Source organism: Rhinatrema bivittatum, chromosome 8 (assembly GCF_901001135.1).
Source record: "Rhinatrema bivittatum chromosome 8, aRhiBiv1.1, whole genome shotgun sequence".
NCBI classification, from domain to species: domain Eukaryota; kingdom Metazoa; phylum Chordata; class Amphibia; order Gymnophiona; family Rhinatrematidae; genus Rhinatrema; species Rhinatrema bivittatum.
In genome coordinates this window covers 99,689,422-99,717,208 of record NC_042622.1, presented here as the reverse complement: position 1 = coordinate 99,717,208, position 27,787 = coordinate 99,689,422, and the positions used below count along the sequence as shown (strand labels likewise).

The window sequence follows — 27,787 nt, the reverse complement described above, 5'->3', positions numbered from 1 at the left end:
TTCCTACTGCAAATCATTTTGGTTTGCATTGTCCTTTTTTCTCCTTCTAAAAGCAATACGTCATGCCCCAGACCAACTGGGAGTATACTATTTAAGCCTTTTGCTTTGAAGTGAGACAATACCTGAAGTGCTCTCTCTAGCTGGGACCTTTGTGTTTTAAGTGATTGTTTCAGGGCTGCTATCCGCTTCTCTTCCTTCCTTCTCTCAGAAATCAGCTGATCCCGCAAATGGTCTAGATCGGCATTGGAAATTTCCATTTCTTTTTCTAAGGTCTCTAAGTCATTGGTCTTCTCTTGCAACTGCTTTTCTTTTTCAGATAGCTGGTACTCTAAAATAAAAAAGAGGTTCTATTTAATGCCTTTGTCAGAAGAGAAGCAGACACTACCAAAAGAGTCAGCTAACCTTCAGGCCAATACAGTACAGTGCGCTGCGGTGGAGCGCATTGTTAACTGGCATTTGGATGCGCGTTTTCTACGCGCTAGCTTTACCCCTTATTCAGTTGGCGATATTAAGTCGGAGGTCCCAAATGTTAAAAAAAGTTAAAAATATTAAAAAAAAAAAAAATTTAAATGGGCCCGCGACTTGAAAACCGGACGCTCAATTTTGCCGGCGTCCGGTTTCCGAACCCGTGGCTGTCAGCGGGTTTGAGAACAGACGCCGGCAAAATTGAGCGTCGGCTGTCAAACTCGCTGACAGCCGCCGCTCCTGTTCAAAAAGAGGCGCTAGGGACGCGCTAGTGTCCCTAGTGCTTCTCTTTACCGCGGGCCCTAATTTAAATAAATTAACTTACTGAATCACGCGCACAGGAGAGTGGCCTGTGCGTGTGCCGGGAGAGCGGGCGCTCGCCCGCTCTCCTGCGATTTTTACTGTATCGGCCTGCTTGTGTGTGGAGTCCACATTATGAAACTTCCTTGAAAGTGTGTGTGGCGAAGTATAACTGGCAGTACTGGCTTCACTACATTCCACACGGAGTAAACCACTTTGTGAACAAGTGGTCCTGAAGTACTGTCTAAAGTCTTTGATAGTAAATAATTCCTCACTGGTTTCAGTCAGTGCTTCTTCCAACGTTGTACACCATTTCTCCTCTTGCTGGAGTTTTAAAGCCCTTTCTTCTAAAATGGCCACTTTTGCTGTCAGTTGTTCCAAGCTGTTCTCTTGGTTTGCCAGCTCCCATTCTAACACTTGTTTCTGGTCTTTCAGCTTTGTTAGTGTTTCTTCTAATGTTTCTTTTTCCTGGTCAACGTCTTTTCTGACTTGTTGCAGAGTCTGTGAAGAGAAAAACTTTTTGATTATCACCACACAACAGAGGGGACTTCAGGTTACAATCTGTGAATATGTTGTCACTTTTTTTTTTTTTTTTTTAAGCACCCACTTTGTAATAGATACTAGGGATGTGCATTCATTTTCAACTAAATAGGCAGTTTTGTTGCCATTGTCTATTTCATCTTGTTCCAGGATGGCCATGAAACAAAACAAACAAAAAAAAAAACGAAATTTCAGAAAAATTAGTATTCCATGTTAGTGTGCACTAACGGGACTTAGTGCACACTAACTATAGTTTTCCTATTTACGAACTTAGGGGTAGATTTTATAAACTTGCACGCGCGCATATGGATGCCCGATTTTATAACATGTGCGTGCAGGCACGCACCGTTATCAAAATTGGGGATTGGCGCGTGCAAGAGGGTGAACAATTGTGCACTTGGCGCACGCCGACGCCCGCGGCCTTCACCCATTCCCTCTCAGGCCGCTCCAATTTCGGAGCGGCCTGCAAGGGAACTTCCCAACCCCCTACCCTAACCTCCCTTCCCCTAACCAACCCACCCCCAATCCCTATTCAGGCCCCCCTCCAAAAAATTGTTTTACCTGCTGCGCCTGCCTAGGGGCAGGCGCAGGTTGCACGCACCAGCATGTGATCCTCCGACACAGCAGCAAATGGCCACTGTGCCGGAGACCTCTGGCCCCGCCCCTTTCCAAAAAACCCCTGGACTTAGACGCTTCCCGAGACTTTACGCACGTCGCCAGGCCTTTCTAAAATAGGCCCGGTGCCTGTAGGCTTTTTAAAATATGGCCCATAGTGCGCAACACCTGGATGTTAGTGTGCATCACCTGGATGGATTCAGCCTGGTGTGCGTGGAGGTGACATGACTTGGGTGACAAGTGGGAGAGAGAATGGCATCCTGGTGTGAGAGGGTGACTGATGACGGAGAGAAAGTGTGTGTGTGTGTGTGTGTGAGTGTGTGTTGACTGGGTTAACTGGATGAGGTGACAAGTCATCCCACACACACCAGGTTGAATCTCTCTACTCTCCACCCCAACTAGTCTCTCTCCCACCTGTCACCCCATATATTCACCCAGGTCACGTCGCCCCCTACCCAAATACACCAGGGGAATTCAAAGTATGCACATCCCAAAATGCCTCGTCTCCTTTCCTAAAATACAAAGGGATTGGTAAATTGTAAATATGTATTTGCATTACATGCTTTTGCTGACTAGAACTTGATGCTATTATGACATCATTTGTTGTTTACATTTCTTACCAGTCACTGGCCACCCCCCTACAAACACCACCTTGCAACCTTGGCAACACAAACAAGTAATTAAGGAGATAGCTAGAGGTATGGTTTGCTAACGAACTGCTCCCCAATTGTCACTTTTTAATCTTATTGGTAACATTTTTAGTTAGTGCGCACTAAGTCCTGTTAGTGCGCACTAACTCCAAAATTAGGGAAACCCGAAATAAACATCTCCCAAACCATTTTAAAAACAAAATCAAACAGATAACGACCCGAAAGGAAAAAAAAATCAGTGACATTGCTATTGATCGCATCTTTTAACACATTATCTATATAACCTATTCCAAAGCAGAAAGCTCTCATAGTCGCTGCAACATTAAAACTTGTGATTTTGATAATATGTGTTGCTTAGCAAGATAAAAGGAATTGCTATAGCATTTCGAAAAAATCTTAGGAGTAAATTTTCAAAGGGGCTCCATGTGGAAAAATATCATATATGCATATAAAGGTAAATTTTAAAACAACCGCATGGGCAATGTGCATGCATTTCCCGGTGCGCACACATGGACATGCCGATTTTATAACATGCATGCACCAATGGCTATCGGCGCATGCATGTGCACGCAAGTGCCAACTTGCTAGTGCATGGGGGGCGGGGTTCTTAGAAACGTGCGGCGACATGAGAGGGCATTTTCCGAGTTCCACTCTAATAAGAGTGGAACTGGGAGGGAACTTCCTAACACCCTAGCTAACCTGCCTGCCTTTTCCCCTATCTTTCCTGACTCCTAAAACCCTCTTAACTACCCTTTTTTTTTTTTTTTTTTTTTAACTTGGCTGCTGACATGTATTCAGTGGGACAGTGCTTAATGGTGCTATCCTGGTCCACCCAAGCCCCACCCTGGTCCTCCCTAGTCTGCCCCTTTTTTCAAACCCAGCTCTGCTCGTTCTGGGAGATACGCGCATGGCCACGGTGCTTTGAAAATGCGCGTGGCCTGGCCAAATACGTATCGCCCAGTATTGGTGCGCGCTGGCTTTTGAAAATTCAGCCAATACTGTAAGTAGCATAAATTCATGTATATAGTGAAATTTGTTCTTACCTGAAAATTTCCTTTCCTTGAGTCCAGCCAGACCTGTCTGGATGCCATGGTTATGCCACCAATCAGCAAATTGTTATGAAACCCTGCTTGTGGAGCTAATCCCTGCGAGCAGGCCCTGCTCACCATGCTGTTCCTCTTCACCTGATGCGGCATGGACGCTGCCGAAGTTGGGCCTTGCCACGCGGCTGGAGCCGCGGACTTTCCTGCTTCTTTGTGGCCCGGAGGCCGCCCGTATTGTCCAATCTTCACCACGGCCGGAGCCGCGGACTTTCTACCTTCTTCGCGGCTGGGAGCCGCCGCCTCCATATCATCTTCGTGGCACGGAGGCCGCAAGCCCCGGGCTCGATTGGCAGCTGGAGCCGCCCCCGGGGTTTCCTGCAGCGGCTGGAGTCGCTGCCGTCATCGGGGCCTGCCTCCAGGCCAAGCCCTGCTGCCTCTGACGCAGACGTTCCGTGCAGGCCGCTGTCCGCAGTCCTGCATAGCTTCTACCTGCTTCCCTTAGGCGCCGGCGCACGCCTCTCTACTAAATTTAAAGGGCCAGACACAGGAAATGTGCTGGCCCCACCTTTGATTGGACTTCCTGCTCGAGCCCTATAAAAGGGCTGCTTCGTCACGTCAGTCTTCGTCTTGCATCGAAGTTCCTTCACTCTGGAGGATCCTGCCTGCCAGAGCTCCATCAGGTCTTCTTCGTGGAGCTCCTCTTCGTTTCATCTTCATGTCATGTCAAGTCAAGTCTTCGTGCCTGAGGCTCTCGTCCAGGTGTCCTGGTGTCTTGTCTTGATTCTCCGCTTCCTGATGTTCCAGGTTCCTTGGTGTCTTGCACCCGTGTCTCAAACGCTCCTGAGCTTTTTGGTCCTGTCAGGCCCTGCTCCCTCGGATGACGTCTTTCCTGAGCGTGGAGTGGCCTGCAGGTGGAATTCGTTCCTGTGCTCCTGCCAGCCTTCGTGGAGCTCCGGATGATATCTGGCTTCGTTGTCGGAGTCCCACCTCGACTGGATTCTTCCCTGCACTCGTCCCGTTCTCAGCATGGTCCGTGACCAGCCTCCTTGGGCTGTGTAGGGCGCGCAGTGGGACAGGGTGGGTGGACTGTTTGGGCGCCCTGAGAGACAGTGCCAATGTTTTCCCTCTCAGCTCTAGTCTCATCTGGACTTCGTCAAGTTCCCCGTCTCGTCCTGGATGCCATTGCATCAGTCTTGGTGTCTTGTCTCTGCTTCAACGTCTTGTTCCTGATGTCGTCGCATTGACCCTGGTCCGGGATGCCGTCGCATCGACCATTGGTCCGTGATGTCTTCGCATCAGCCTTGGTGTCATGTCCTCAACTACCTTGATGTCATGTCTTGTTCCAGCCCTCGTCTCTGATGCCGTCCGCATCAGCCTTGGTGTCATGTCTTCGTCTGCGATGCTGTAGCATCGACTTCGGTGTCATGTCTTCGGGTCAAGGCCCGTCTGCCCTCGTCCTCAGGCCAGGCCTGCTGCTCCATGCCGATCCAAGTGGCAGGTCTGAAAGGGCTCGGAATGGTTGGAGGACCATTTACATTCCAACATCATCTTGTTGTTGGCCTTGGAAGCTTGCAGGCCTGGCAGAGGGTAAGAACGTCAGCCATGCTGGAACACGCTGTCAACACTCGGTTCGGTCCTGGATCCGTCTGGGGTTGGGCTGAGGCCCAAGGGCACACTAAAACACCCCGTTTGTAACAGAATGCAAGGCCTTCGAGGCCGTGCTCACGTAACACAAATGGGGACCGAGACTAACAGGTTTGCTGATGTCACTCCTTATAAGTGCCTGTTGACCTCAACTTGCCAATATAAGCTAAGATAAAATTCACCAAAATTCCCACCCCTCAAATCAGGGTGTTGCCAGAAGCATATGAACTAATCCTTCCAAGCTTAGAAAATAAATATACCAGAAATATAGTCAAATGGAAATTTACCTCTGATCAAGAATAACTTATGTCACTTATTTATTTTTTACTTTACATAATCTCTTCCTGAAAAATATAACATCAATCAAAAGAATAGGGAGGGTTCTAGACTAATCTGGACTTAAGGAAAGGAAATTTCCAGTAAGAACAAATTTTACCTCTCTTATCTTCCAGCCAAACCAGTCCGGACACATGGGATGTACCAAAGCTACTTTCCTCTTGGGTGGACTACCACCAAAACCTCTCTCAAGATTTTGGACTCAAAATATGCTTCCTCTCTAGCCTGCACATCCAAACAGTAATGCCTTGAGAAGGAATGTAAGGAAGACCAGGTTACCACTGTTCTACAAATCTCCATCAGTTAAACTAGCCTAATCTCTGCCCATGAAGTCACCTGCGCTCTGGTAGAAGGAACCCTATTTTGTTTAGGGTGAGCAAGGTCCTTATCCACATAGATCTTTTCGATCACTCTTTATCCAGTGTGCCAATGTGGCTTTAGAAACTGTGAAAAATGACGTCAATTAATTTCACCTTCACTTTTTTGCAACTGAATCAAAAATTTGAAACTAGATCCCATTACTATTATGTTAGACCTTCATAACATCCCGTGGTCTCTTTTCAAGCCGCTTAAGGGATCATCTTTAATCATAGGTCTATTAAAGTCCACTCATTTTTCTTTTTGTTATATTTTTTTTTATAAGAGATACCCTCCGGTATTAATACAAAAATAGTAGTTTTGTAGTATTTCCCTTTCAGGAGTGGTTGAGTCCTGCAACAAAGGTAAGGGGGGGATTTAGATAGGGCTGGGGGCGGGTTAGATAGGGGAAGGGAGGGGAAGGTGGGGGGGCAGAAGGAAAGGTCCTTCCGAGGCCGCTCCGATTTCGGAGCGGCCTCAGAGGGAACGGGGAAAGCCATCGGGGCTCCCCTAGGGCTCGGCACGCGCAAGGTGCACAAGTGTGCACCCCCTTGCGCGCGCTGACCCCAGATTTTATAACACGCGCACAGCTGCGCGCGCATGTTATAAAATCGGGCGTAGATTTGTGCACGCCAGGTTGCGTGCACAAATCTACGCCCGCACATATGTTATAAAATCTGACCCATAGTGATTAAGGGTAGTAAGTGCCACATCAGCAAGTTACACCCATGTTTATTTGTTCCCCAAACCATAAATGTTGGGGGGCCTTCGTTGGTTGCTGTCTGAATCCAATTTCCCTTTTCCCACTGCTGTTGATGGAGATGCATTAACAGTATCAAAGCTTATTTGTTGAGAGTAGCAACTGCTACACCAGCAAGTTACCCCTAGTTACCCACATGCACTCTTTTCTTTATTTTCAACCTCTAGCCTTTAGGGATCCATAATGTTTATCCCATGCCCCTCTAAATTCTTTCACTGTTTTTGTTTTCACTATCTCTTCTGGAAGGGCATTCACCACGCTCTTTGTGAAGAAATATTTCCTGACATTGGTTCTGAGTCGTCCTCCCTGGAGTTTCATTTCATGACCGCTAGTTCTATTGATTTCTTTCCAATGGAAAAGGTTTGATTGTGCATCATTAAAGCCTTTCACATGGGGGGGCGGAGCCATGATGGCGGATAACTGAGGAGCAGGACTCGACTGCTCTCAAATTTCCTGGATTAAAATATTTCCTTGTTTAAGATTTCTTTATTTACTCATGCCTCATACAAAGAGAAAAGCCAAGCTTCGTGAGAGCTTGGCAAACTCGGATGCTTTGGATAATAATCAGCCGAAAATACAGAACTTCTTTTCCTCTATGCCGAACACGCTGGGAGCGAGGGCCGCATATGGAGGAGACGTAGAGCAAATGCCTCCCCAGATGGCAGAGGAGATATTGCTTAGCCCTGGCGCACTGGAGACGCCGTCCCCACCCCGACTACCGGAGGCTGTGAATCTCGTGGATAATGCAGCTACTATGGTTTTCCTCGAGAAAGTGGACAAGCGGAAGAATGCTCTGGGAGAAGCTGGAGTAGTTCCCAAGGAGAACATAGCTCCGGATGTGTCATTGGTAGGCCATTCGTTGGATTATTTGCCTTCATCTTTAATGGAACAATTGGTAACAGCAATGTTGGAACGGGAACCGAATTGGGACACTGACATAGGAATCACAGAAAGGGGTGAGCAAGAGGCCTCTGCAGGCTTACTTTTAATCAAACCTAAAGTAATAACTTTAGAAGTATTATGGGAGGCTTTAGTCTCAATACAATCAACCATGGTTACTCTACCTCAGACATATACAGACTCTGAAAAGAACTGTGAATATTGAAAATAAAATGTCTGAACATGAAGAAAGATTGAAAATAGTCGAGAAAAAAAGTAGAGCTGTCGGAAAAAGTACAATCAGAAAATATTCAACAAAAAAAAAGATGGAAAACATAGAACATGCTTTAAGACATCTTAATATAAGTGCTTAATTTTCCATTTGTTAAATTGATGCCGCCAGTAGAGTTGTTTAAGAATTACTTGGTTAATAATTTAAAAATACCTGTAGAAGCACTACCTGTTGTTACCAGATCATGCTATTTGCCACAGAAAACGAATGAAGAACAACAAAGAAATGATGAAAGTCAACATTTAATGTTGAGATTACTTACCTGATAATCTCCTTTTCCTTAGTGTATGCAGATGGACTCAAAACAAGTGGGATATAGTGTGCTCGTGCTAGCAGTTGGAGACGGATCTGACGTCAGCACGGGTACATATACCCCCACAGGAAGTGCAGCAATTCAGTAATCTTCCTTGCAAAAGCTTTTATGGATATATGTGTGACTGACCGATCGTTTAAATGAACAGGATTACCCTGACCAATTGATGGTAGCTGGAGACCGCCAGTGTTCTTAACCGGAAGGTGTCGACACCCGGCAGGGTGGAAGCCCTATACAAGCAAACATGGCTTACCGTGAGTCGGCGAATCCCCACGTATACTGGCAGCTGGGCGGGATGCTGAGTCCATCTGCATACACTAAGGAAAAGGAGATTATCAGGTAAGTAATCTCAACATTTCCTAGCGTATAGCAGATGGACTCAAAACAAGTGGGATGTACAAAAGCTACTCCCGGACTGGGCGGGAGGCTGCCCGAGGTCCGTTTAGGATCGCCCTCGCAAATGCTGTGTCCTCCCTGGCCTGAACGTCCAGACGGTAGAATCTGGAGAAGGTATGGAGGGAGGACCACGTCGCCGCTTTACATATCTCTGCAGGCGACAGCATCCTATTTCTGCCCAAGAGGCTGCTTGCGCTCTGGTAGAATGAACCTTGACCTGTAGAGGTGGTGGTTTTCCCGCCTCTACGTAGGCCGCCTTGATAACTTCTTTGATCCAGTGGGCAATGGTTGGCCGTGAGGCCGCTTCTCCTTGCTTCTTCCCGCTGTGAAGGACGAACAGATGGTCCGTCTTTCGTACTGCTTCTGACATTTCCAAGTATCTGGCCAGTATTCTGCTGATGTAGAGATGACGCAGTATTCGACCTTCCTCTGACTTCTTCAAACCTTCCGTGGTTGGCAAGGATATGGTTTGGTTGAGGTGAAATTGGGAGACCACTTTGGGTAAGAAGGAAGGAACCGTGCGAAGATGGATAGCCTCTGGAGTGATTCTGAGGAATGGATCACGGCAGGACAGTGCTTGTAGCTCTGAGATGCGGCATGCTGAACATACCGCCAGCAAGAACACCATCTTCAAGGTCAACAAACGGAGAGACAGGCCCCGAAGGGGTCTGAAGGCGGATCCTGCTAAAAATTCCAACACTAGGTTGAGGTTCCACAGGGGCACCGGCCACTTCAGTGGCGGGCGAATGTGTTTGACTCCTTTCAGGAAACGTGAAACATCTGGGTGTGTGGCGATGCTGTTGCCGTCACTCCGGGGACCGTAGCAGGATAGCGCTGCCACTTGAACTTTGATGGAACTGAGGGACAAACCCTTCTGAAGTCCATCTTGCAGGAAATCCAAAATGATAGGGATCTTGGCGGCATGTGGATTGGTGCTGTGAGTTTCGCACCAGGCTTCAAATACTCTCCAGATCCTTATATATGTTAGTGATGTGGAGAACTTGCATGCTCGGAGGAGTGTATCTATTACCGGCCCCGAGTATCCTCGTTTCTTCAATCTAGCCCTCTCAAGGGCCAGACCATAAGAGAGAATTGAGCTGGATCCTCGTGGAGGATGGGACCTTGCCGCAGCAGGTCCCTGTGTGGAGGCAGGGGCAGTGGATTCCCTGCCAGTAGTCTTCTCATGTCTGCGTACCAGGGTCTTCTTGGCCAGTCCGGTCCATGGAGGAAAGGGGCCAGCAGGGGCCATGGAGGAAAGGCATATAGCAGGATCCCCTGAGGCCATGGCTGTACCAGGGCATTGATCCCCTGGGATAGAGGATCCCGCCTGCGGCTGAAATAACTGGGTACTTGAGCGTTGGACCTGTCCGCTAGTAGGTCCATGCCCGGCGTCCCCCACCGATCCACAATCATCTGGAAAGCTGAGGGCGACAGCTGGCATTCCCCTGGATGTAGTCTTTCTCTGCTGAGGAAGTCTGCTGCGGCGTTGTCCTTCCCGGCGATGTGGACGGCGGATATGTCCTGGAGATTTGCTTCCACCCAAGTCATCAGGGGGGCTATTTCTAAGGATACCTGTTGGCTTCTGGTTCCGCCCTGACGGTTGATGTATGCCACCGTGGTGGCATTGTCTGACATCACTCTGACCGCTCTGTTGCGAAGTCTGTGGGCAAATCGCAGGCACGCTAGCCTGACTGCCCGTGCCTCTAGTCGGTTGATGTTCCACCCCGACTCTTCTCTGTTTCACCGCCCTTGGGCGGTGAGTTCTTCGCAATGTGCTCCCCATCCGTTCAGGCTGGCATCCGCAGTGAGCAGGGTCCAGGTTGGGGAGGACATTCTTGACCCCCGGCTCATATGGCCGGGCTGCAACCACCACCATATCTGATTCCGCACTCTGGCTGGTAGAGGTAGGTGTGTGGTGTAGTTCTGTGATCGTGGGCTCCATCGAGATAGGAAGGCACATTGTAATGGTCTCATATGAGCCCGTACCCATGGTATCACCTCCAGAGTGGATGCCATAAGGCCAAGGACCTGTAAGTAATCCCAAGCTGTGGGCCGAGTGGCGCTCAGCAGGGCCTGCAGACGATTCCGGAGCTTTGATCTTCTCTTGGAGGTCAGGCTGACCTTGTCTTCCTGGGTGTCGAATCGGACTCCTAGGTATTCCAGCGACTGAGAAGGCTGTAGGGAACTCTTGTTCAAGTTTACAACCCATCCTAGGCTTTCCAGAAGAGCTATAACTCTGTTGGTTGCCTGGCGGCTCTCCTCTGGTGACTTCGCCCGGGTCAGCCAATCGTCCAGGTAGGGATGGACGAGGATTCCCTCCTTCCTGAGGGACGCTGCCACTATTATTATGACCTTGGTAAAGGTCCGCGGCGCGGTGGCTAACCCGAAGGGTAAAGCCCGGAACTGGAAGTGGAAGGGTAAAGCCCGGAACTGGAAGCGTAAATAGCGCTGATGATCCCGATGGATTGGGATATGCAGGTAGGCTTCCGACAGATCTACGGATGTGAGAAACTCCCCTGGCTGTACTGAATTTTTGACAGACCTCAAAGTTTCCATGCGAAAGCTGGGGACCCGTAGGTGCCGGTTGACTGACTTGAGGTCCAGGACGGGCCGGAAAGTGCCCTCCTTCTTGGGCACGATGAAATAAATGGAATAATGCCCAGAATTCATCTCCCTTGCAGGCACTGGGATTATGGCCTTTAGGGACAGGAGCCTCCGCAAAGTGACTTCTAGGGCCGTCCTCTTGATGGGCGAACAAGGAGATTCCACAAACCTGTCCGGTGGAAGCCGAAGAAAATCCAGGTAATACCCCTCCTCGGATGATGGCTAGGACCCACTGATCCGAGGTAATCGCAACCCACCTGCGGTAGAAGAGGGACAGCCTGCCCCCTATGGCCGCGACCCCCGGATGGGTCGGCTGATTGTCATTGTGGGGTACGGCCGGGACCGGAACCCGAGCCGGTTCCCCTCTTGTTGTGCTTAGGCCGAAAGGACTGGTTCCTGGCCTGCGAACGAGGTGCTTGGTAGCGAGTCCTGTAAGGGTTGAAGCGCTGAGAGTTTCTACCTCTGGACGGTCTGGGGAAGGGGCGCTGGTTCCTTCCTGACCAGTCTTCTGGTAGACAGGGTAATGGAGAGGCGCCCCATATATTGGCCAATTTCTCAAGGTCACTGCCGAACAGGAGGGATCCCTCAAAGGGCATTCTCGTGAGGCGCGTCTTGGAGGAGGAGTCGGCCGACCAATTACGTAGCCAGAGCTGTCTCCTGGCCGCCACTGAGGATGACACTCATTTGGCTGCCGTACGGACTAGGTCGGAGGCTGCATCAGTGAGGAATGAGAGAGCTGATTCCATTTCTTCTCCCGGGGTGTTGCTCCTAGCCTGTGATAAACAGGAACGTGTCACCACGGTGCAGCAGGTCGCAATCTGTAGGGACATGGCTGCCACCTCAAAGGTTTGTTTCAGAATGGTGTCCATGCGCCGGTCATGTGTATCCTTGAGGGCCGTCCCCCCTCCACTGGAATGGTGGTGCGCTTCACAATTGCGCTAAACATGGCGTCTACCTGAGGGCACGCCAGCTTCTCCTTGGTTGCCGGGTCTAAGGGGTACATGCCAGCCAAGGCCCGACCCCCTTTGAATGAGGCCTCCGGCGTATTCCATTCCAGATCGATTAACTGCTGAGCTATTTGTAAAGGGGAAAATGGTGAGACGTTTGGGCAGGCCCTCCAACAGGGGGTTCATTCTCGGTTCCTCTGGGGCAGCATGGCCCGGAAGAGCCAGTTCCGACAGGCATTGAGAGATCAGGCCTGGTAGATCCCCTCTCAAGAAGAAGCGCCTCATGGTCCGATATGGTTCAACCCCCGAGGGAAGTTCTCCCTCCTCGGGGGACTCGTCGTCTTCCTCAGGGCAATCTGAATCCCCATAAGTTGGGGTCCCGGGTGGCGCGTGGCCGTGCCTGGGCCTTGAGGGTCCAGGGGCCGGGTCATCCGGTATGTATGGACCCGCTCGGGGAGCAGCCTGCATTGAGACAAAGGCATGAATCCCCTTGAATAATTCCACCCAGGAGAGCGAAGCAGGATCTAGTCTGAGGGGTACCAGGTCCCTCGGGGTCCCTGGCTGCCCATTACTGCCTGCTAGGTCCGGGGTGTTCCCTGAGGAACTGGCAAGTACGCTGGGCTGTGACCGGTCCTGGCCTGGAACTCCCAGGGCCTCTTCACATTGGGCACATAGGGAGTCTGCTTCCTCACTCTCTGTAGCTCTGAGGTTGCATGCTGAGCAGAGGCTCATGCCTGATGTTGGAGGGGCCAGCTCCGCTGATGCCTGGGCTCTCTTACGCTTCATGTGCATCTAGGAACGGACGCTTATCAGCGGGCGCCTATAAACGTGCGCTTTACCCCGTGCGCCTAACAATATGCGCCGAACAGCGTGCGCCTAACGTCGTGCGCGTAACAGTGTGCGCCTAACGCCATGCGTGGAACAGTATGCGCGTAACAGTGTGCGCCTAACGCCGTGCGTGGAACAGTATGCACGTAACAGTGTGCGCCTAACAATGGGCGGCGAACAAACCAGGCAGGAAAATGGCGACCTCCGTGGCGGATTACCACCTAGGCAGGCTCTGCAAAGCCTCACTTCCTCGGAGACCAAGTAAAGATGTATGCCTTACCTTGTCTTCGACGCTTCCCGGTTGCGACCCGGGCGGTCTCCGGCTGCGGGGGGAGAGGGTAAGTACCGTCACCACCGCGCTCGAGGAAGTGCACCCGCTGCCTCTGGGCCGCACCCGAACTCGTCTTGCTCGGGGGCCAAGTCCACACCGGGACCGAGGCTGCCTCTATGCCGCACCCGAGCCCTTCTCACTCGGGGGCTAGGTCCCTGCCACGAGCCGGCCACCGGACCGAGGCACTTACCTCCGAGGAACCACGGAAATCACCTCGGGAAACTCAACTGGGGGAGGGACCGACTGGTATCACCGCAGGAGCGCGGGGCTCGTCTTCAGTAGGTTTCTTCTATGAATTTAGTCGTGTAGAATTTGGAAACACGCTCAGCGAGCGTGAGGGAGCTCCAAACTGCTTTGGAGACGGAAATTACTGACTTGCTGCACTTCCTGTGGGGGTATATGTACCCGTGCTGACGTCAGATCCGTCTCTAACTGCTAGCACGAGCACACTATATCCCACTTGTTTTGAGTCCATCTGCTACACGCTAGGAAATGAATATTACTGATATTCTAGAACTTTCACAACAAGATATAATATCTCAGAGAGGAACTTTACTAGTAAGTTTCACATTTCTTATGGATAAAAATACAGTACTCAGGAGCTTTTTTTTGAAACAGAGATAAAGAATTCCATGGTCAAAAAATTTGGATCTACCCAGATATTACACGTATTACGCAAGAGAGGAGAAAGAAATTTATTCTGACGAGATCTGAAGCGTTAATGATTTGTAATAAGTTTACATTGCGATACCCTTGCAAATGTGTGGTAAATTTTCAAACTTCTAGATGTTTTCTATGATCCATTACATCTGTGGACCTTTTTGGTCTCACACCCTAAGTGAATTTGTACCTATGCAGATAGGCTTGTGTTTGTAGCATTCCTCTTAAATTCTTTTTTGTTGTTACCTCTAATAAAGTCGCTCTAGTGTTTTTCCTAAGGCTCCTCCCCCTAAATTTTACCTTGAAAATTAAGAAAAAGGCTTTAATTATTTACTGGAAATGTTAACTATGTGCATGATGTAATGCAGTAATGGAAATGTATGCCTTTGTATTTCTTAAGCACAAGAGTTAATGTGTTTAATATATTGAAATGTAATAAAAATAAAATTAAAAAAAAAAAGCCTTTCACGTATCTGAAGTTCTGCATCATATCTCCCCTGCACCTCCTATCTTCCAGGGTATACATATTCAGATCATTCAGCCTTTCCTCATAAGTCCATGTTGATTCTCCCTCTCCATCATCCAACTGTGAAGCCCTTCTCTTCTCCCTCCAAGCGATGGGCTTCAAACAAATTATAAACAATCCCACACGCAAGGCAGGCCACACGCTTGACCTGATATTCACGAATGAAACATCTCGCCTATCTCCCCACCTTCTTGCACCCCCATCCCTTGGTCAGATCACTCGCTAATAGTGACAGAATTAACTATAAAAAAAAACAGACTCCCATTGCTAAGAAATCCTCTATCCAGTTCAGGAAATCTTGTTCCATGGACACTCTCAACAACAGCCTTGCCAAAGACCTAACCAAACTGGACCTCTCCGATGCTGACACCGCTATTAACTCCTGGCAAACCATCACACACTCAGTAGCAAACTTAATCTGCCCCTTATCTTCAAAAGTTATCAACCCTGCCCACACGAACAAAAAACCCTGGTTCTCTACTGAATTAAGAAAACTAAAACAAGACCTACAATACAATGAACAACGCTGGTGAAAAGATCCCTCCCCTACCTCACTGGCTTCTTACAAAACAGCAATGAACTTTTATAGGACATCCATCACTCGCACTAAACGAGATTTCTACGCCAAAAAAATACACGGCTTCCTATACGACCCAAAAATTCTGTTCTCATATGTTGCAGCCCTTACCATCCCTATACCCCCTACCTTCCCAGAAGAAGAAGCCCAAAGCAAATCTACAGAGTTGGCAATCTTCTTTGACAACAAAATAAAAAAATCTTCTTGCCCCGCTGGCAACATCCAACACTTCATCAACTCCCTCGCTCCCACCAAGCCAAAATCATTCACCATCCATCCACGAACAGACACTAGAATCTCTTGAACCTATATCAGCCCTGGAAATCGAATCAATCATTCAAGAAAATGAAACCTTCTTCACACCCATTGGACCAAATACCGACCAAACTACTTCTCACCATTCCTAACACATTGCTAAACCTCTGGCCGACATTATAAATTGCTCCCTCAATCAAGGATCCGTCCCTGACTCTTTAAAAATTGCTTCCCTGAAACCCCTACTAAAAAAACCCAATCTGGACCCAACTAACCCTGTAAATTTCCGCCCCATTGCAAACCTACCTTTTATAGCCAAGCTAATGGAAAAGCTGGTCAACATCCGACTCACAGACTACCTTGACTCTCACAACATTCTCTACCCTTCTCAATTCGGTTTCAGGAAACGCCTTAACACAGAATCCCTCCTTCTTTCTTTAATGGACAACATACTGATGGGCCTTGACAAGGGACAATCATACCTGCTAGCCCTACTCGACATCTCCGCGGCATTCGACACGGTTAACCATTCTATCCTCATCAACCGTCTAAAGGAAATAGGCATCTCTGGCTCTGCACTGCTCTGGTTCAAATCTTTTCTGAACAACAGGCACTACAAAGTTAAAATTAATGACAAAGAATCCCACCCCATACCTTCAAAACAAGGAGTACCACAGGGTTCTTCACTTTCCCCTACCCTGTTCAATATATATCTACTCCCTCTATGCCAGCTACTAAACAGCCTCAACCTTACCCATTTTATTTACGCGGACGATGTGCAAATCATAATCCCCATCTCGGACCCCATCTCCTCTACTCTAAATTTCTGGAACAGCTGCCTACACGCCATCAACCTTCTTCTCTCGAGTCTCAACCTGGTCCTTAATACCTCCAAAACGGAACTCCTGATTACCTCCCCTAACGATGACAACCCCTTCGCCAATAATACAATTATTCCGCTAGCTAGCCAGGTTAGAGACCTTGGGGCCACCCTTGACTCTAGAATGAATTTCAAAAAGTTCATTAACGCTACAACTAAAGAATGCTTCTTTAAGCTACAGGTCCTGAAGAAGCTAAGACCGCTCTTACATTTCCAGGATTTCCTTTCAGTGCTGCAAGCCATACTGTTTTCAAAGATCGACTATTGCAATGCTCTACTACTCGGTCTTCCCGCCTCTTCTACTAAACCTCTACAGATGCTGCAAAACGCAGCGGCCAGGATCCTTACAAACACACGTCGTAAGGACCACATCACACCTATTCTAAAAATCCTTCATTGGCTACCCATCCAATACAGAATACTATTCAAGACTCTCACCATCATCCACAAATCTGTATACCAGCAATCCACACTCCAACTCTCCATCCCTCTCGAACTACATACTTCCGCAAGGCCGATCAGATCCGCCTACAAAGGTTCTCTCAAGGCCCCCCCTAACAAATCCTCGGTCCACAACTCCATTCATAAGCGAGCACTTTCGACAGCGGGTCCGCTCCATTGGAATTCGCTTCCCCCAGATATACGCCAGGAACAATGCCATCTCTCCTTCAGAAAGAAACTGAAAACCTGGCTGTTCACTCAAGCTTACCGTTGAAGGAACATTTTATCAAACACATTGACTCTCACCCTGACCGCCTCCCTACTCCCCCCCCCCATCCCTGCCCTCCCACCTCCCCCCCTGCTTACCTCTCCATGTTTCCCCCGTCCACAAGATTTATGAATAATTGTGAATAATTGCCTAAGATTAACCCACAGCCGAGCTTAATCTAGCTGATTATGTATCGCTGTCTTTTGTTTTTCATTGTTTTCAATGACTATTTTACCACTCTTCAGTTGTTATCGTTTTAAAATATCTTTCCTGTCCTCCAGCTCCCATGTTTTTCGTTCCCTGTTTGATGTAACTTTTACCTTCTATATAGTTGTTAATTGGTTTCCCCTGTTCTATTGTAAACCAGTTCTATAAGACCGCGTCTTGAGTATCGGTATAGTAAAAGAATTTAAATAATAAAAAAAAAAGTCTTCCAATGCTGATCCAACACCATTTTGGTTGCTCTTCTTTGGACCACGTCTATCCTGTTTTTATTTTTTTTTTTGAGATACGGGCACCAGTATTCTACTCAGTACTCCAGGAGAGGCCTCACCAAAGACCTGTACCAGAGCATTATCACCTCTGTTTTCTTACTGGTTATTCCTCTCTCCATGCAACCCAGCATTCTTCTGGCTTTAGCTATCACCTTGTCACATTGCTTCCCCACCTTCAGACCATCAGACAGTATCACACCAAGGCCCCTCTCCCATGTGTATTAGTGTTTCATAGCCTATCACAAAGCTCTTTTGGATTGCCACACCTCAGATGCATGATTCTGCACTTCTTGGCATTGAATCCCAGTTGCCAAATCTTCAACCACTCTTCAAGCTTTCTTAAATCACTTTTCATTCTCTCTACTCCTTCAGGCGTGTCCACTCTGTTGCTGAACTTAGTATCATCCACAAATTGACAAACTTTACCTTCTATTTCTTCTGCCAGGTTGCTCACAAAGATATTGAACAGAAATGGTTCTAAAACTGACCCCTGTGGCACTCCACTTAACACAGTTCTTCAGAGTAGGTTCCATTTACCATTACATGCTGTCTCCTGTCAGTCAACCAGTTTGCTATCTACGCTACTACCTTGGCACCCACTCCCAAGCTTCTCATTTTGTTCACGAGTCTAATTAAGAGCATATCAAAAGCTTTACTAAAATCCAAGTAAATCACATTAAGCACGCTTCCCTGATCCAATTCTTTAGTCACCCAAACAAAAGAAATCCATCAGATTTGTCTGACGGACTTTCCCCTGGTGAATCCATGCTCTCTTGGGTCCAGCAACACACTGGATTGTAGACAGTTCACTATCCTTTCCTTCAGCAGAGTCTCCATTAATTTTCCCATCACCAAGGTGAGGCTAACTGGCCTGTAGTTTCCAGCCTTCTCTCTGCTCTCAAACTTGTGAAGTGGGACCACCACTGCTCTTCTCCAATCTTGCGGCACCACTACCGTTTCCAGGGATCTATTGAACAGGTCCGTCAGCACATCTCTGAGCTCCTTCAGTATCCTGAGATGTACCTCATCCAGCCCCATGGCCTTGTCCACTTTCAGTTTTCCTAGCTCTTTCCATATATTCTCTTCTGTGAACGGAGTTTCATCTACTCTGCCCCCATCCAAAGTCTTGTCAACTAGTGACTGTCCTTCTCCAGGGTCTTCTTTAGTGAACACTGAACTGAAGTATTTAATATTTCAGCCCTTTCTTCAACTCTCTTTACACATTGATCTTTGTTACCTTTCAATTTCACTATACCACTTCAGATCCTTTCTCCTTTCTCTGATATATCTGATCTATCTGAGGAACGTAGAAAAAGGACAAGATCTTTAACTTTTTGCAAAATAGTCTTTATTACGAAACTATGTTACCGGACTTCAAATGGCACCTCCTAGAGATAGTATTAAATTATACATCTTTCATAAATGTACATATGTGCCTCAATGTAAACGTTGTGATGGTATACTACTTAACGATGGTATAGAAAAGATTTTAAATAAATAAATAAATATGTTGACACCTCACTTTTCCTCTTTGGCAATCCTTTCTTCCACCTTACTTTTTGATTCTTGATTTCTTTCTTCATTTCCCTCAGTTTCATCAGATATTCTTCCCGGTGTTTCTCTTTTTGGGATCCTTTATACTTCTTGAACGCTGTTCTTTTTGGTTTTATTCCTTTGAGAACAAGATCGGTTTATTTCTCTTATTTTTGTTTACTTTTCTAACATATAGATATTTAGCCTTCATAATTGCTCCTTTTAGTTTGGCCTACTGTTGTTCTACCTCTCTCATTTTCTTCCAGTCTTCTAGTTCTACCTCCAGGTACATCCCCATTTTGACAAAGTCCATATTTTTTGAAATTCAAAACTCAGGTCTTCGTGTGACCTCTCTATATCCTATTTGTGATATCAAACCATACTGTCTGATGACTACTGATGTTGAAGTGGGCATTCACCTCGACATTAGAGACATTATCCCCGTTAGTGAGCACTAGGTTGAGTATAACTCCCTCTCTTGTGGGATCCATTACCATTTGTTTGAACAGAGCCCCTTGCAGGGTATGCGCTCTCTCTCTACTTCTGGTAGATTCTGCAGAAGGGATTCTCCAATCTATGTCTGACAGATTAAAATCTCCAACCTCCAATTTCCCACCTTTTGGATGTCTTCAACCAGATCTCTGTCTAGTTCTTCCGTATGAGTCAAAGGCCTGTTAAACACTCCAGTAAAAATGGATGCATCATCATCTTTTTTTCAGGTCAGACCATAATGCTTCTTCTCTATCCCACATTCCTTGCAGTTCAGTTGCTTGGACATTGTTTTTCATATAAAGAGCTATTCCTCCCCCTTTTCTGTCCTCTCTGTCCTTCCTTAGCAAGTTTTTGCTCAGTATGGCCATATCCCAATCATGAAAATCCGTGAACCATGTCTCTGTAATAGCAACAATGTCCAAATCCACCTCCACCATGAGGGCCTGCAGGTCTGAGATTTTATTGCCCATACTACGAGCATTTGTAGTCACAGCTTTCCAATTTTTCTCCCTTGATTTGTTGCATTACCTGCACATTCTAAATAAATTCAGTTCCAAGTCCTTCTTTAGGCCATCTTGCAAAAATTGCAAGATGCACGATAAGGAAGCTTTCCTTGCTGACATAAGTCTCACACCAATTCTCAAATATGCGCCACACTCTTATATATGCTAGAGAGGTAGAACTTTTCTTAGAATGCCAAATGTCTGAATGATCTCTCTAGATTAACCCTTGCATATTAAATATGACCTCTCAAGGGCCAAGTTGTAAAACAAAATTGAGCTGGATCGTCATGCTGTACTGGACCCTGAAACAGCAACCCCTTGTCTGAGGGTTTGAGTCAACAGTAACAGATTTCCATCCAACAACCTGACCATAACCACATACTAAGGGCAATGCAGCTAATTGGGAGCTACCAGATCAGAAGATCACGATGCCTAGACATTCTTTGAACGACTCTGTTTGGCAAAGGCCTCGGAGGGAATACATACAGAAGACCCTCAAGAGGCCAGGTGTGAACCAATGCATCCAAACCTGAAGAACTGCTCTCTTTCCCTCTGCTGAAAACTTTTCTACTGTTACATTTTTGTTGGAAGCCATCAAGTCTATCACTGGCTGCCCCCACTGGTCCACTATCTGAACAAATGTATTTTGTGACAGATACCATTCCCTGGGATTCAAAGGGGTGCAACTCAGAAAACCTGTTTGCATATTTTCTACTCCTGCTATATTTATTTATTTAAAAACTTTTCTATACCGTCGCTAAGTTATATACCATCGCAGTGGTTTACAAATAGGCACATAGACTAAGGTAAGTAAATGTAGGATATCGTACATTCTAACAGGTGCCAATAAAGTTCGGTTACAATTTCATAAATAAAATCATTATTTGAGTAATGTTGGTCAAGTCCAGGTATATTATTGAGTTACTATCTCTTTGAGATATTACTTCTTAAATGTAGGATTGAGTAAATTCATTCTCTACCCTCCACACTCTTTAGTGAAGGTTTTTTTAAAGAGCCATGTTTTTAAATTTTTCTTAAAAGTTTTGAGATTATTCTGTACTCTGAGTTCAGGGGGCATCATGTTCCATAGTATGGGCCCAGCCAATGATAAAGCCCTTTCTCTCACTTGGGTTAATTTTGCTGATTTTACTGAAGGGATTGTTAGTAGTGCTTTGTTTGCTGAGTGGAGGTTTTTTTGTGGAACGTGTACTCGTAAGGCTGTGTTTAGCCAGTCTGCTTCTTTATCATATATTAGTTTGTGTATGGTGCATAAGGCCTTGTATTTTATCCTGTATTCGATGGGTAACCAATGTAAGTCTGCTAGAGTTTCGGTTATATGGTCCCTCCTCTTTTTTCCCATCAGTATTCTGGCTGCAGTATTTTGAAGTATCTGGCGTGGTCTTATCGATGTGCTTGGGAGTCCTAGTAAGAGTGTATTGCAGTAGTCAGTGCTGGAAAAGATAAGTGTTTGCAATACTGTTCTGAAGTGGGCAGGTGTGAGTAATGGTTTCAATCTTCTGAGGACCATAAGTTTTGTGTAGCCTTCTCTTACTTTTATAGATATGTGTTGCTTCAGGTTGATTTCTGGGTCCATTATTACTCCCAGATTCCTTACTTTTTCAGCTAGCTCAATTTTTTGGTTATTTCTTAGGGTTATCGGTGTTTGAATGATTTCAGTATGTTTTCTTGCAAGGTGAAGGAATTCAGTTTTGTCAATGTTGATAACCAGTTCCATTTGGTTTAGTAGTTGTTTAATTATGTCTAGGTACATGCTAGCTAGACTTAATGTTTTTTCAATTGTGTCGTCTATTGGTAGAATTAATTGAATGTCATCTTCGTAAATGCAATGTATTATCCCTAGGCCTGCCAGCAGATGACATAAGGGTAGCATATTTATGTTAAAGAGGGTAGCAGACAGCGCTGAACCCTGAGGTACTCCTGTTTCTAGTTTAAATTTTTCTGATAATGTGTTTTTTATCTGGACTTGAAAGAACCTGTTGTTTAGGTAGGATCTGAACCAGTTTATTGTTTTGTCACATACTCCAATTTCTTCAAGTCTTTTTAGTAGTATTTTGTGGTTTACTGTATCAAAGGCTGCAGATAAGTCAAGCATTATAAGGATGTAATGTTTACTGTTATCAAAACTTCTTAGTTTGTTGTCTGTTAGTGAGAGAAGTAATGTCTCAGTGCTGTAGTGTTTTCGGAAGCCGTGTTTTGAAGGGTACAGTATGTTATTATTGTCTAGGTGTTCAGCTAGCTGTTTCTGTACTGTTTTCTCTATTAATTTAGCTAATAATGGGAGGTTTGAGACTGGGCGGTAGTTAATGAGGGTTAGTGGGTCACTGTTTTTCTTTTTGATGATTGGTTTAATGATTGCCCCTTTTAGTGTATCTGGCATTAATCCTTCAGTTAGGGATAGGTTTATGATATTAGTTAGTGTTGGGGTTACTACATTGGTAATCGTTTTTATCTCATTTATTGGTATTGTATCGATTTTGTGTGGAGCAGGGTTTATATTTTTTATCATTGATTCAATATCAAGAGAACTCACATGCTTCTCTGCCCACTTGACTGGTGGTTCGTTTGCGGCGCGACTTTGAGGAATGCACCGACTTTGAGGAATGCGCCGGTCCTCAGGCTGGACGCAGGGGCTTTTTTTTCCGGGATCGGCTGGTAGTTGGGGCACTGCTGGGCACGCGACTGGGGTGGCGCAAGTGATCTAGTCTTCCTCGGGTTTCCGTCGCGCGGCTAGTTTACTTTTAAATTTAAAGGGCCAGTGTTTTTTTTTTTTTACCTTGAGGCCCTATTCAATGACATCACAGTGCAGGGACTATATAAGGATAGTCCCTGCACTGCACTAGTACCTTAGCAAAGTTGTTGGTTTTTTTTTTTTTTTTTAAGTGCCAGGTTCTTTTGCTTTTTAGTCTCCTGTGACTCCTGAGGTTTTGGTTTTCCTGTGATTTCTTTGGTTTTCTTATGTTTTCAGATATTTCCCTGTGTTTTTCTAATTCAAGATGTTAAGATACCAGTGATTGTCTTTATTAATAAATCCTTTGATTTTTTGGCTGACATCCTTTGACCTTCACTGACTACCCAGAATTTCACCGGTCTTGTGCTGTGCCCAGATCTCTATCTGATACCCCACGTAAGTCCAGCCGACCCTGGCACCCGAGGGCTCAATCTAAGGGGAATGCGGGTTGGTATTGGTGAAGTTTAGCAGGGTTTCAGTTTTTGTCCAGCCACCTGAAGGAAGGATTCCATCTTACGAGCTGGATCACCTTCCTTCAGTCCAAGGATCCACTTCTGAACAGCCTAGAACAGATTGCCAAGGCCATGGATCCGGCGGAGGCTATTCCGGGCCTAGCTCAAAAGATTTTGGAACAGCAAAGAGCTTTGGAGTCATTAGCGGCTTCCATGGACCGGCTCAGTGCTCATTTTGATTCCATGGTGCCTGGAAACATTCCTCCAGTTCCTTCTACGTCAAGTCTTCCAATGCCGCTACCATCCTTCTGTTCTATTTCTCTACCTGCTCCTCCTCACTATGCTGTAAATCTGTTGCGATGTTGGGGATTTCTTAACCAGTGTAACATGCATTTTTGCCTCCAGAATTCTTTGTTTCCAGACAATCTTATGAAGACTACCTTCATATTATCCTTACTTGAGGGTAAAGCACTAGCCTGGGCTTCCCCTCTATGGGAACGCTCAGATCCCATTCTCTAAGATCTTCCTCAATTTTTGGATCTTTTTCAGACAGACTTTGAAGAACCAGGTCGTTTGGCAGCTTCCGGATCCGAACTACTACATATACAACAAGGTGGGCATTCTCTGGCAGATTATACGGTTGAATTTCATACTCTGGCTACTGAACTCCACTGGGGAGAAGATTGTCTTCGGATTATCTTTTTAGATGGGTTAGCTCCCAGGATGAAAGACGAGTTGGCTGCTCGTGAACTTCCGATATCTCTGGAAGCTCTGATCAACTTAACAGGCAGAATTGACAGACGCCTGCAAGAGAGATCCCATGAAATTCAAGGACTGAGAAGGCGTGGACCTGTTAATTGTATCCGAAATTAGTCTCCAACCTCACATCCACCTTCTTCTTCAGAAAACAGATGGATGAACCCATGCAATTTGGTCATGGTCATTTAACTCCTGAGGAACGACAGTGATGTCAACAGACTGGACTCTGTACTGTGGCGAATCCGGTCACTTAATTGCTTGTTGCCCTGTCCAATCGGGAAACTCCCGGGCCTAGGATTCACCGGGGGATTGGTCCTAAGTCTAGCTTCACCTGTTCCCCCATTAAGTCTGCCAGTAACTCTTTCCGTAGGAGGTCTAGATTTCTCTACCTTAGCCTTAGTAGATTCAGGTGCCGGAGGAAATTTTTTAATGCAAGATCTTGTGAAGCTATTGGCTATTCCTACTCGTTCTTGTCCAGTACCCCTGACTCTTTCTTCCATTCATGGAGATCCTCTTCCAGGGAAGATTACACACACCACCACTCCATTAAAATTTTGCACGAATTCACAACATCAGGAACGTCTAGCTTTTTATGTCATTCGGAAGGCTACTCCATCCAGTGGTACTCTGAATTCCCTGGCTACAGATACATAACCCACAATTTGACTGGACTTCACTTCAATTGACTCATTGGGATTCAGCTTGTCAAAAGATTTGTTTGAAGAACTCTATTGTTCTATCTTGTTCTTCCACCATCTTATCTCCTGACTGTTTACCTTCACATTATCTCCAGTTTGCAGATGTCTTCTCTAAAAAGGTACATTTGGCTTGATATCACAAGCAAAAAAGAGTTTAATGTGTCCCACATCTTATTTTATGAACGGGAATCAGTGATTAAAAATTTCACAGTTACAGTCTCAAAGAGTCAGACTGCTTAAAGCTTTTGAATAAGCTACTGTTGCTAAACCGAGCATTTTATGAGATTCCCGCTCACATTATTCATAAATATAAATTAAAATAATAAAAAATAAAATAAAAAAACAAAAAAATAACAAAAACAAAAAATTCATTTCGTTTCCATATATATGATGTTATTTTGTTGATTTAGAATTTTATCACATCATATCTATCAGTCTCATACAGCAGTAGTGTCAAGTTCTACTGATCAACATGGATCCCGCTAAGCTTAAAGACACCTTTAGCTACACAGCAGACCACGTCACCAACGTGCTACAAGGCCAATCGTTACTTGAGAATGAATCATTGTCATCTAAAGTTGATTTTGAATCCAACTATATGGATCTTAATAAGGATCTTATTAGATCAGAACTCCACTCAGCTACTTTGATACAATATCTTCGTCAACAAATAATTCCGCGAGGCCTCAGAATGAATAAGCCACCATTGGTATTCCAAGATGACATTTTCATGAAGAAATGGATATCGATATTAAACAAGTGCTCTATAGATCTTATGGTACTTATAGTTGAGCGTACCAAAACGGCTATTGCAGAAACAACTGAAAAACTAACAATTTTGCAGGAACAAATAAGCATTGAATTTACCACCGAACATTTAAATTCAAAGGTGGAAAAATGTAAGGATTCACTTGAGGAATTTCGTCAATCTATTAAACAGAAAATCAAAAAATTAAAGAGGGATGAAGAAGATTATTCAACCAACAATGTATACCGGTGGTTAAATAAAACAGAATCGAAATCAGATCGAAAGGTTACATTTGAAGACTCTGACAGTGGAAGTTCAAGTGGATCGGATGAAGGAGATTACAATAGACCCCCCAAAAAAAGGTCCATCACGCCAGCCTTTTTTAGGACGAGGCAGAAGAGGAAGATGGCAACCTCCTTCGCAACGGAGACCTTACAGGAGGGATCCCGTTTCACAAGCGTACAATCAATGGGAGGGTCCACAGACCAGGTCCAAGACCAGACACGATCAGCAATCGTAAATTTATCCCGGTACACTTTGTCGTGTGAACAAGAACAAGTGTTAAATTTAGGTTTATCTTTTGTCCCCCATGGTAAGCACGATGCTTTTGAAAGTAGATTATCCATTGAGCGCTTCATTAGAAAACTTCACATTAAATTATATTGTTATCATAATCAAGTTCCCACTGATACAGTATCACTTGTTCGGCCCAAATCTAAATGGGTTCCTCTAGGACCCGTGGATCCTTATATCAACTCTTTTCGAGATTTAATTCTAAAAGATATTGAGGAGATGGAAAAATCTTCGATTAAAACATATATCAATTTGTCTTTAAAATCTCAAGTGGCTCTTCATGAATTAGCAAGCAATCAGGATATCACCAAGCCAGCCGATAAAGGCGGCAGCATTGTAGTGCAGGATCGAGAACAATATATTCAAGCTATGTCAGATCAAGTGGACGATTCCAAATATTATTTAAAGCTACAAGAAGATCCCACGCCTAAGTTACTTCAAGTCATTAAAACGATTCTCGATGAAAAATCAACACCATTCTTAACACGTAAAGAACGTTCCTTTTTGTTGGTGGAACATCCACGCATTCCGATTTTATACGGGGTGCCTAAGGTACATAAGACCTTGATTAATCCACCTCTCTGTCCTATTATTTCAAGTATTGGCTCTTTACTGGAGCCGTTAGCAATTTTTTTTAGATACTTTTCTTCAACCACACGTAAAAAAGATGAGATCTTTTGTTCAGGACACTACTCATGTACTAAATAAGCTTGAACACGTTGCTCAATTACCTCATTCTGTATTTATGGTATCGATGGATGTCACATCCTTGTACACAAATGTTGCCCAAGATGTAGCTTTGGAAATTATTGGGGAATTTTTGAGTCTATCAAGACATACTGAGAGTCCCTTTAAAATTTATCATGGACTTGGCAAGGTTGGTTCTTAAAAACAATTATTTTTTCTTCAACAGCAATTTTTATCTGCAAATCCATGGTATAGCTATGGGGTCTTCAGCAGCCCCCTCCATAGCTAATTTAGTTATGGACCGATTGGAGCATATGCAGATTTATGTTTCCCCTAGTTATGCTAATATCATATTTTGGGTATGTTACATCGATGACTTACTATTTTTCTGGACATCAGATGAAGCATCTTTAAACAATTTTCTTGATTGGATGAATACCATCGATCAACATTTGAAATTTACATCACAATACAGTAAAGATAAAATAGTGTTTCTGGATATCCTCATTTCGATAGAAAATCAAGCAATCCATACGTCTGTTCATCATAAACCAATTGAAAGAAATAATTTACTTACGTATCATAGCTGTCATCCTCGAGCATTTAAAAATTGACTACCAGTAAGTCAATTTTTCCGAATTAAAGCCTCCATAAATATAACTATATGGGTCTGTTCCTTTAAGCTTCATCTTACCATTTCTTCCTCTTCTAGTTGTTGTCTTCTCTCTTTGGCTGTTCTCTGAAGCTGCTGCAGCTGTTGCTCTGCCCTTTCTTCTCTCTCTTTCAACTCTTTGTGTCTCTTCAGGCTCTCATGGATATCTCCTTTTAGAACTGCTTGCTCATTAAGGAGCTCATCTCTGCGCTTGGTGGCATGTTTCAGATCCTAGAAAAGAAACCATACAGGCTATATGAATAGGTTAACATCTAACGCAGCGTTTCTCAACTGGTGTATTGCGGTACACTAGCGTGTTGCGAAGCACCAGCAGGTGTGTTGCGCACCCGCTGAGCAGTCAGTTGAGAATGTGGCTCCCCTTTCTCCTCAGCGAGACGAACACTGCTGCCCATTCCTGCCCAGGCTATCAGCACATTCAAGTGCCGAGGGGAACGGCAGCAGTGTTTGTGGAAGCTGGCAACAGGAACATGACCTTTTCTTCTTCCCGCCCCTGTGGCCCAGAAGAGGAAGTGATGTTTA

At 45.4% G+C, this 27,787-nt stretch overlaps 1 protein-coding gene across 4 annotated transcripts in view; it reads right to left on the bottom strand.

The window, feature by feature from the left end:
- Positions 1-27,787, bottom strand: part of CNTRL (centriolin) — a 402,596-nt gene that overhangs the window by 75,876 nt on the left and 298,933 nt on the right. For all 4 annotated transcript variants that reach the window (XM_029610804.1, XM_029610805.1, XM_029610806.1 and 1 more), the window contains 3 exons: positions 27,290-27,478; positions 1,041-1,266; positions 123-328 (listed from right to left, as the gene is read on the bottom strand). In XM_029610804.1, the coding sequence (XP_029466664.1) occupies positions 123-328; positions 1,041-1,266; positions 27,290-27,478 (621 nt within the window). The remainder of the gene's footprint in view (positions 1-122; positions 329-1,040; positions 1,267-27,289; positions 27,479-27,787) is intronic.